Source organism: Nerophis lumbriciformis, linkage group LG05 (assembly GCF_033978685.3).
Source record: "Nerophis lumbriciformis linkage group LG05, RoL_Nlum_v2.1, whole genome shotgun sequence".
Taxonomy (NCBI): domain Eukaryota; kingdom Metazoa; phylum Chordata; class Actinopteri; order Syngnathiformes; family Syngnathidae; genus Nerophis; species Nerophis lumbriciformis.
In genome coordinates, this window is record NC_084552.2 from 36,694,307 (window position 1) to 36,705,391 (window position 11,085).

Here is an 11,085-nt window from a genome sequence, read left to right on the forward strand (position 1 = left end):
ATCTAAGGTGGACTTTACTGAAGACCGCATTCCTCCTTGGGCACTATTTTGTGAACCTTTTAAAATGGATGACTTTGTTACTGTGGATGAAGTTGGGGAGGAAAAAGCCAAAATGAGTTCTACTGAGTTCTCCTCCAACCTGACTTCCAAACAAACCAACACCAGAACCACAAGAAGCTCGTCCAAATGCAGCCCATCTTCTCACTCAATGTCTCAAAAATCAAAGAGCTCCTTTAAGGCTGAAGAGTTTAAGGCTGAATCTCAGAGATGTTTGCAGGCTTTGTCTTCTTCTACTTGTAAAAAAGATAGAATGATAACTGTCGCAACCAAGGAAAACTTTCAAGTGTTGGACAGCGTGAGCGATGAAGAGAAACCTTCCTCAGAAGACCGGAGCCTCAAGGAGCTTAATATCTCTGGAGATGGCGCTACTGAGGTCCAAGTAGCTCCAGAGCTGCATCCCATCAGCCAGTTTGAAAATGACACAAAACAAATTTGCAAGGAAGAGGAGACTTCTCCACAAGTTGACACACCCAGAAATGTAGATGAAGCAAACAAATATATTTTCATGTCTCCTCTAAAAGACAAAGGAGACAAACAGAAGAGAAACAAGAAAGATGATAAAGAGGTGATAGCAGAATCCTGTCAAACAAACAAAAACGACAATGACAAACACCCTCGAGATACCTCGGGTAGCCTGCTCTGTAAAAAAGACCCTATGACTTCACTAGAAGAAGAAGAAGAAGCAGCATACCAGGTGATTGAGTCTGTGGAAGAGCAGCCAACTTCCACCAAGAATAAGGCAGACCGTGAGCGTGGGGTGACTTCTTCAAGCAGAGCATCCAAGAGAGAAGAACATGAGTCTTCAAAAACGCATCAGGCTATAGTAAAGGACCCCACCACCTTTGGGCCTCCTAAAGCTGAGCAGAAGTACCAGGTTGTTGATAATATCCAAGTTCAACAGTCAAGCAGCAGATTGACACCAGATAGGAGGAGGAGGAGCACCCGAGGGAAGATCCAGGGTCCAACCATAAAGGATGAGGAGACTACTTTCCACATCTTAGACTCTGTCGACACTGAGACAGTACAAGAAGAACCCAGCATCACAACCAGATCCAGCAGAGGAAAAAGAGGAAGGCCGCCAACGAAAGATGCCCCGAGTGGGAAAAGAGGTCATGGAGAAATGACAACAACGAGGAAAAGGACGAGAACTTCACAGGAAACCACCAGAAAAGAAACACCAACCAAGAAAACTGAGCCTGTTCTCAAAGACAAACAGAAGAGTCCCCCAGCTACAAGAGGAAGGGGAAGACCTAAGAAATCAGTCGAAACCACTAAAAGTGAAGATGACTGCTTAGACGCTGGTGAGGTAGAAGAAGCCACATTCACGGTCCTGGACTGTGTGGAATACGAGATGCTCCATGATGAAGGTCCAGCCAAAGATGATGGTGGTGATGATGATGAGAAAGAGGGTAAAGATGAGGCTGTGGGAACATCACAACATACTAAGCGCACTCGACCACACCACCAGCCAAGATATTTGTTTTCTTCCTCTTCAGAAGACAACACAACCTTGTTGACAGTGGATAAGGTGGGAGAAGTTGTTGACAAAGCATCCCTGCCCAACTGGAGAAGCACACTGATCTCTGGTGAGCATCATCAGGATGTCTCCTTAGAAAAGAAGGAACAAAATGCTTGTGATGAAGAGGAAGCAGTCACATTCCAGGTCCGGGATTCAGTGGAGGAAGAGCCCCTATGTGATCACAATAGTCCTAAGAAGGATATGACTGACCACCAACAAGAGGAGGAAGAGTCAAATGAGATCATGGATTTTTCGAATGAATATCCAGCTGAAAAAAAAACTTTAGATGGTGATGATAAGGAGGACGAAGATAAGGCTGGAGAAACATCCTGCCATGCAAAACACACTCAACACCACCAGACAAGACACCTTCTTTCTTCCTCTTCGAAAGACAACACAAACTTGGTGACGTTGGATAAGGTGGGAGAGGTTGATGACGAAGAAGCGTCCCCGCCCAAATTGAGAGGCAGAGCCAAAAAAAGTAGACTGACTTCTGGTGCGCATCATCATTATGCTACCTTACAACAGAAGGAAGAATGCACTGGCGATGAAGAAGAAGCCACATTCCAGGTCCTAGATTCTGTAGAGGAAGAGACGCTCTATGATCACAAAAGTCCAAAGGAGGACATTCTTGACAATCGACATGAGAAGGAAGGTGTGTATCGAGTTGTAGATTGTATGAATGAAGATCCATCCAAGAAACAGCCTTTAAATGGTGGTGATGATGAGAAAAAGGCCAAAGATAAAGCTGGGGAAACATCACAACATACTAAACGCACTCGACAAAAACGCCACACAAGACCCCCTTTCTCTTCCTCTTCTGAAGATAATACAAGCTTGGTAAAATTTGATAAGGTGGGAGAGGTAGATGAAGAAGCATCCCTGCCCAACAGAAAAGGAAGAGCCAAAACGAGAAGCAGAATGACTTCTGGTGAGCATCGTCGTGATGTGTCCTTAGAAGAGAAAGAACAAAATGCTGGTGATGAAGAAGAGGCCACATTCCAGGTCCTGGATTCTGTGGAGGAAGAGACGCTCCATGATCACAATAGTCCAAAGTCCACTGACAACCCACTTGAGCAAGAGTACAACGCTATGGATTGTTTGAATGAAGGTTCTGCTGAAGTAGAGCTTTTAGATGGTGATGAAAAGGAGAGTCAATATGAAGGTGTGGAAACATCACAATGTACTAAGCGCACTCGACAGGGTCGCCAGAAAAAAAAAACAAGCTTAGTCACTCAGGACAAGGTGGGAGAGGTTGAACGGGTAGAGCCTGATGAAGTAGCCAACTGGAGAGGCAGAGCCAAGAAAAGGAGCAGACTGACCTCTGGTGAGCATCATCATGATGCTTCCTTAGAAAAAGAACAAAATGCTGGCGATGAAGAAGAGGCCACATTCCAGGTCCTAGATTCTGTGGAGGACGAGACGCTTCATGATCACAATAGTCCAAAGAAGGATATGACTGACGACCAACTTGAGAAAGAAACAACAAATAATATGGATTCTTTGAATGAAGGTCCAGCTGAAAGAGAGCCTTCAGGTGGTGATGAAAAGGACATTCAAGATGAAGATGTGGAAACATCACAATGTACTAAGCGTACTCGTCGAGGACGCCAGAAAAAACCCACAAGCTTAGTGACTCAGGACAAGGTGGGAGAGGTTGAACAGGCAGAGCCTGAAGAAGTCTCCAAATGGAAAGGCAGAGCCAAAAAGAGAAGTAGACCGACCTCTGGTGAGCATCATCATGATGCCTCCTTAGAAAAGAAAGAACAAAATGCTGTCAATGAAGAAGAGGCCACATTCCAGGTCCTTGATTCTGTAGAGGATGAGACACTGCATGATCACAATAGTCCAAAGGAGAATATGACTGACAACCAACTTGAGGAGGTAGAGACAAGTAATATGGATTCTTTGAATGAAGGTCCAGCTCAACGAGAGCCTTTAGATGGTAATGAGAAGGAGATTCAAGATGATGTGGAATCATCACAACCTACTAAGCAGACTCGACAAGGACGCCAGAAAAGACACACAAGCTTAGTGACAAAGGACAAGGTGGGAGAGGTTGAACGGGTAGAGTCTGATGAAGTAGCCAACTGGAGAGGCAGAGCCAAGAAAAAGAGCAGACTGACCTCTGGTGAGCATCATCATGATGCTTCCTTAGAAAAAGAACAAAATGCTGGCGATGAAGAAGAGGCCACATTCCAGGTCCTAGATTCTGTGGAGGACGAGACGCTTCATGATCACAATAGTCCAAAGAAGGATATGACTGACAACCAACTTGAGAAGGAAAAGACAAATAATATGGATTCTTTGAATGAAGGTTCAGCTGAAGTAGAGCCTTTAGGTGGTGATGAAAAGGACATTCAAGATGAAGATGTGGAAACATCACAATGTACTAAGCGCACTCGTGTAGGACGCCAAAAAAAACACACAAGCTTAGTGACTCAAGACAAGGTGGGAGAGGTTGAACAGGCAGAGCCTGAAGAAGTGCCCAAATGGAAAGGCAGAGCCAAAAAGAGAAGTAGACCGACCTCTGGTGAGCATCATCATGATGCCTCCTTAGAAAAGAAAGAACAAAATGCTGTCAATGAAGAAGAGGCCACATTCCAGGTCCTTGATTCTGTAGAGGATGAGACGCTTCATGATCACAATAGTCCAAAGGAGAATATGACTGACAACCAACTTGAGGAGGTAGAGACAAGTAATATGGATTCTTTGAATGAAGGTCCAGCTCAAGGAGAGCCTTTAGAAGGTAATGAGAAGGAGATTCAAGATGATGTGGAAACATCACAACCTACTAAGCACACTCGACAAGGACGCCCGAAAAGACACACGAGTTTAGTGACAAAGGACAAGGTAAGAGAGGTTGAACAGGTGGAGCCTGAAGAAGTGCCCCCGCATAACTGGAGAGGTAGAGCCAAAAAAAACAGACAGACTTCTGGTGAGCATCATCAGGATGTCTCTTTAGAAAAGCAGGAACAAGATGCTGGTAATGAAGAAGAGACCACATTCCAGGTCCTTGATTCTGTAGAGGAAGAGACGGTCCATGATCACAATAGTCCAAAGGAGGAGGACATAAATGACAGCCAACATGAGGAGAAAGGCACATCTGGAGTTGTAGATTGTTTTAATGAAAAAGTGTGTGGCAGCATTAAGGAAGAACCTAGTGAGGACATCATCTCTGTCAGCACATGTGGAAAAGTCAAACTGGAAACTGACGTGAAAGAGAAAGACAAGCCCAAACTAATGCACCCTAACAAAGACAGCAGCGTTTGGAAGCTCGACCAAGTGAGCGAGGAAGAGGATAATTTTTCTGACGACATGGCCGAGGAGGAGGAGCTGAAGAGGCGAGCAAGGGTGCGAGAGCTGAGCCCAGATGTAGTAGAGGAGATGACCGTGGGAACAGAGGAAAGGGAGCCAAGTGAAGGAAGTAAGGATAAAGAAGAGTTGCTCACTCTGGATGACATTTCTGACGGGGAGCTACAAACTCTGGTCACTCTGGATGAGATTGTAATGGAGGAAGAAAAAAAGGTTCAACAAAAGACACACACTCCCCGCCAACATAGCGAGGAAGATCAATCAGAGGACTGTCTGAACGATCAGGTGATTTTTTTCATCTTGTTGTGGAGATGCTTATCTTCTATGAGTGACATTACTAAAGGTCATTTATTGGTTCTTGTAGACTTCGCTGACTTTAGACGGAGCAGGCGGTGAAGATGATGATGACGACGAGGACAACGACAAAAACACAGGTGTTTTTCCTATCTACACACACTTTTTTGGTTTGTTAATGGTAATGTGAAATGTGACTTTTTTTTCCGCATTAGAGGCCAACACGGCCTTTGTGACGCTGGATCAGGTGGGACAGGTTGAAGAGGCACAGTCGGAAGACATGACCCCGCCCAGCTGGAAGAGACGCAGACAGAGTCCTGGTTAGCATCACAGTGTCACAAAGTAGCACCGCTTGCCCCTTCCCCTTCCTTATGTTGTTCTTTCGCAGAGGGGAGCACAAACAGAGGGATGGAAGCGGTCTTAAAAGACCATCCAGCTACCTCCTCGCCAAGCGTCCACCAGGACAAAGAGAGGGAGGAGGACTTTAGACAGACTACAATTGGGAGCAAATGGGAGGCGGACATTATTGCTACAGAAACAAAGCGAGCACGTTCTCTGTCTCCATATGTTTCAACAAACTTTAAACTGCCAGCGTTCAAACCCAACAACCCTCTCGGTATGACACTCTTATAGTTCCTAATTTCACTTTTGTACAATTGATCAACTCTTCATTTCCTTTTCTTGTGTGCAGGTACAGAGTTTGTGGTGCCCAAACATGGTTATTTCTGTGAACTTTGCTCCATTTTCTACCTAAAAGAGAGCACAGCCAAAGAAAAGCACTGCAGCAGTGAGAAACACTACAACAACCTGAAGGTACATGTAATGATTCTTCATCGTGTATTCACCTGCTCCTAATGAGCGTGTATGATGTCTTTCCACAGAAATATCAGCGTGAGCAGAAATCGAGCGCATCAACCCAAGGCTCCATCTCTGACTGAGTTTCGAAAAAGGCCGCCATTTTGGCGTCGTCGTCGTTTACTGTGATTGAAAATGTGTTTGTCTTACCTAATTTACACAGTGAAGTATCACTTTACACTTACTTTAGCCAGAGATTTGTCAAATCATTAAAAATGTACTCAAACAGAATATGTCGTCATGCTTTCTAGATGATAAACAGTTTCACTTTATTTATTTTGACATTTACATCTACTAAGAATGAGCTCCCTTAGAAAAACAAATGCCATTCCTTCATTTGTATTTTTTCTCACTATGAAAGTGTTTTTTGTTTTTTTTGGGTAAAGTTGGTCCTCTACAGCTTTGTGCTTGACTTGAACTTATGAAGTCCCTAAGACGAGACACATTTGATCAAATGTGGCATACTAGATGTGGCTCCCCTTTAATGGCAGCATATCAGTTAAACACATGTGAAGGAACTAGATCACTGAGTTTCAAATTGTGGTATGGTACACAGACTCCATGTAGTGGTACGCCGAATAATCAAATTAAATATTCAAACACATTGTTACTGTTCAAACTGTGTGGAAGGTACAGTGGTAAAAATTGTAAATACACTTGTTAAATAAAACCTCTGCCTTGTTTTTAATGGAAATTTAGTCCCACTATGCTACTGTATTTTATTAGTGAAGTGAATTATATTTATATAGCGCTTTTTCTTTAGTGACTCAAAGTGCTTTACATAGTGAAGCCCAAAATCTAATTTACATTTAAACCAGTATGGGTGGCACTGGGAGCAGCTGGTTAAAGTGTCTTGCCCTAGGACACAACAGAAGTGACTCGGATTGCAGAAGCGGGAATTGAACCTGGAACCCTCAAGTTGCTGGCACGGCCACTCTACCAACCGAGCTATGCCGCCCTTGGGGAGCGAAGTGTTTTCTGAGGTGGTACTTGGTGAATAAAAGTTGAGAACCACTGAACCGGATTATTTCCACAAGCTTTTTGAAATTGTATTTAAGCTAATTTTAAAGCCATTTAACAATTCCAATGCTTTAGTAGGGTGTCAACTTACAACTGAACAATTTAACTTTGTCTCTATAATTCATAGAAAACAATCTGAAAATAGGGCTTTTCGCCTAAAATTTGCTAGCGAGACAAATTTCTCATAATAGCAAAAAGGCTACAAAGACAAGTTTCATTATTTGAAATGATGATTTTCAATGAATGTCTTCTCTGCTTCATATGAAAGTAAATGTGTTTGATGCCAAAACGTGTTGTTACATCCAAATAACATACATTTACCCACATTCTTTTTTTCAACTATCAAAATAGGTCACTGGTATAAATGTTACAGTGTTGGTCTCACTCCCCCATAAGCATTATCGATTGTATACAACGTAAACATAAGTGGATGCCACAAGAGCAAGCTTCCGCAAAGTTGAGCCCCGAGGGAGAATAATTAATTACCTTTATAGCAAAAGAGCCAATAAGTCCAAAGTGTTTTCACGAGGGTGGGGCCTATCCATCCATTCATCCATTTTCTACCGCTTGTCCCAGTCCAAGGAAAATCAGATGATGAAGAGGGAGACGCTTGAGTAATTCCGTCCATCGATGAGGGAAATTTCTGTCAAGGATGTTCAGCTAAATACAATTATAATGTAAAAATATCTGAGGCTAGTTCCTCTACAAGATTTGAACATTTGTACCATTATTTAGCTATTGAAAAAAGCTTGAACTTGAGGTTACATTTGGAGACTTTAGTCCAGTGGTTCTTAACCTTGTTGGAGATACCAAACCCCACCAGTTTTATATGCGCATTCACCGAACCCTTCTTTAGTGAAAAATAAAAACTTTTTTTTTTCAAATTCAAAGGCAAATTATATGTTTTTTTTTTACTGGTGCACAAAATGAACCGTGCATGAACATCACCTTGTTCAAAGAACAAAACCAACACAGTGCATTAACTCACAACAAATTACACACCTGCAACCAGGCACGTGCACACATAGGGCCCTATGGGTGCTTGAGCCCCTGCCCTTTTTTGCCTCGTCTTAAAAAGTGCCCTCTGCCTGTGTGTGTGTTTTTTTTTTGTTTAGTTTTTTTTTCTTTAAACAACATTAATTCCTGTCAGGGATGTAAAAAACAGCGGTACAAAAACTCCACGTTTTCTTGTAATACCGGGTTGTTTGAGCCTGCCGCTTCCGCCAGAGAGAGAGAGAGAGGGCGAGTGAGTGAGTAAGTGAGAGGAGAGAGAGCCAACTAAGGCACCACGCGCGCGCAAAAGGGTGTCGCGTGCGCGCAAAAGGGTGTCACGCGCGCGCACGAAGTGGAGAATCAGCGCGCGATAACAGTTTTTATGCGCTAGGATTTATGGCACTAATGTGACGCCATACTAATGTGACGCCATAGCACGGCACATCAATTCCGCACAGCGCAGAGCGGATCGTGCAGGACAGGAAGTAGTGTACAAAATACAAAATAAAACACCGGGTTCATTTTCAAAATAAAATGCACTGTGTTTACGGCGGATCACATTTCTCTCACAGTAGAGGTTTAGATATAAAGTTTATTGTGACTTTGCTATTACTGTGTGGGTTAACCAAATAATAATAATAATAATAATGATAATAATAACAATAATAAGAATAATAATGACAATGATAATAATAATAATTATTATTATTATTAATAATAATAATAATAATTTCAGCATTCTGGGGATATAAGATGTAGGTTATCTGTTAGGAATATTACCATCTGTATTTAAACTTGATTCATGTTGATTATGCCTGCAGCACAATGCCAAAAAAAGAAAGGATACAGAAAAGGAAGGAGAAGGAGCGCCAGGAAGCAGCTAAGGGTAGCAGACCTCTTAATGCATGGCTAAAACCAAGTACTAGCACCAGAATTCAAGAAAGACCACAGACCTTAGAAAGTGTCACACCTGAGAGAGAGGCAGAGACCTCTACTGGCCCCTGGTCCATATTTTTGGCCCTGTATTGTGTTTCAGTTGTTTAGTCTGAGCAATAAGTGAGAAAGACCATAAGTTACAACTTGATGGTGTTTTCATCAAGTTAAGGGAAGAAGGACAGGTTTTCACATTGAAGTTTTTTCCATTTGGGTATTTATTTTTGTATTTTTTTTCAAAGTTCATGTTGCACTGTTCAATGTTCAATATTAAGGTGCTTATCTTTAACAATAAATAGCCTAATAATAAACCAGTGTTTTGTTGCTTTTCATGTCTTGCAAGCCTATGATAATGTGAATTAACTCATTATGACAATAATTTGTTGACACAAAAGAAATGGCAATCACTTTTACCTACAAAGGACACACAGCTAAGTAGTTAGCTTCCTATTAGCAAATTTAATTTTACATTAATTTCCATATTGTGTAAAGGACCAAAAAAAAATGTCATGCCCATTTCTGACTTTGAGCCCCTGCCCCTCTATAATCATGTGCACGTCCCTGCCTGCAACTCAGTCTGACTTCTGATGTTGCCTTTGAGAGACCAGTTCAGATATGCGTGGCTTCACCTTGGCAAGTGCCACTCTCATGTCATTTTAAATGATAAATGATCAAATAAAATTATTTATTTATTTTCACAGCAAAGTCTGTTCCTTTTCTTCGTTTTCCACCCAGACATACACTACTAGTACACAGCTCATGAAAAACAATATTTTTTGTTATTGTCATTGTAAGTGGGCCAAAACACTTATATTAGAAAATAATCTCATAGACAGCTGTCATTTGATTATGATAATAAAATATTTCATTTGTTATTTAGTCAGGTTTGGGACAGGTATGCTCACATGTGCTCCACTGAATGCTCAAGGAGTTTTTGCGTTTGCTCACGCATATGGAAAATTAGAGGGAACATTGTTTGAGGGCAGGGACGTGCACATGATTATAGAGGGGCAGGGGCTCAAAGTCAGAAAAGGGCAGGAAAAAATGTTTTGGTCCTTTGCACAATATGGAAATTAATGTAGAATTAAATTTGCTAATAGGAAGCTAACTACTTAGCTGTGTGTCCTTTGTAGGTAAAAGTGATTGCCACTTCTTTTGTGTCAACAAATTATTGTCATAATGAGTTAATTCACATTATCATAGGCTTGGAAGACATGAAAAGCAACAAAACACTGGTTTATTATTAGGCTATTTATTGTTAAAGATAAGCTTTTTAATATTGAACATTGAACAGTGCAACATGAACTTTGAAAAAAAATACAAAAATAAATACTCAAATGGAAAAAAATTCAATGAGAAAATCTGTCCTTCTTCCCTTAACTTGATGAAAACACCATCAAGTTGTAACTTATGGTCTTTCTCACTTAATGCTCAGACTAAACAACTGAAACGCAATACAGGGCCAAAAATATGGACCAGGAGCCAGTAGAGGGCTGTAGAATGGAGGCCACCCATACCCAAATATGCTCCTCAATGTAAATTCAGGGCTTCCATGATGCTAGTACTTGGTTTTAGCCATGCATTAAGAGGTCTGCTACCCTTAGCTGCTTCCTGGAGCTCCTTCTCCTTCCTTTTCTGTATCCTTTCTTTTTTTGGCATTGTGCTGCAGGCATAATCAACATGAATCAAGTTTAAATACAGATGGTAATATTCCTAACAGATAACCTACATCTTCTATCCCCAGAATGCTGAAATTATTATTAATAATAATAATAATCATTATTATTATTATTATTATTATTACTTTAATTATTATTATTATTATCATTATCATTATTCTTATTATTATTATTATTATCATTATTATTATTATTATTTTGTTAACCCACACAGTAATAGCAAAGTCACAATAAACTTTATATCTAAACCTCTACTATGAGAGAAATGTGATCCGCCGTAAACACAGTGCATTTTATTTTGAAAATTAACCTGGTGTTTTATTTTGTATTTTGTACACTACTTCCTGTCCCGCACGATCCGTTCTGCTCTGTGCGGACTTGATGTGCCGTGCTCAATTGATGCGCCGTGCTCCGACG

The 11,085-nt window shown here is 41.3% G+C and overlaps 1 protein-coding gene across 4 annotated transcripts in view; it reads left to right on the forward strand.

Moving 5' to 3' along the window:
- The window catches only part of LOC133606540 (uncharacterized), a 41,600-nt gene extending 35,326 nt beyond the window's left edge, over positions 1-6,274 (forward strand). For all 4 annotated transcript variants that reach the window (XM_061960600.2, XM_061960601.2, XM_061960602.2 and 1 more), the window contains 6 exons: positions 8-5,179; positions 5,259-5,328; positions 5,404-5,508; positions 5,577-5,804; positions 5,880-6,001; positions 6,070-6,274. In XM_061960600.2, coding sequence (XP_061816584.2) covers positions 8-5,179; positions 5,259-5,328; positions 5,404-5,508; positions 5,577-5,804; positions 5,880-6,001; positions 6,070-6,126 — 5,754 coding nt within the window. In that variant the 3' untranslated portion in view covers positions 6,127-6,274. The remainder of the gene's footprint in view (positions 1-7; positions 5,180-5,258; positions 5,329-5,403; positions 5,509-5,576; positions 5,805-5,879; positions 6,002-6,069) is intronic.
- The last annotated feature ends 4,811 nt before the right edge of the window (positions 6,275-11,085 follow it).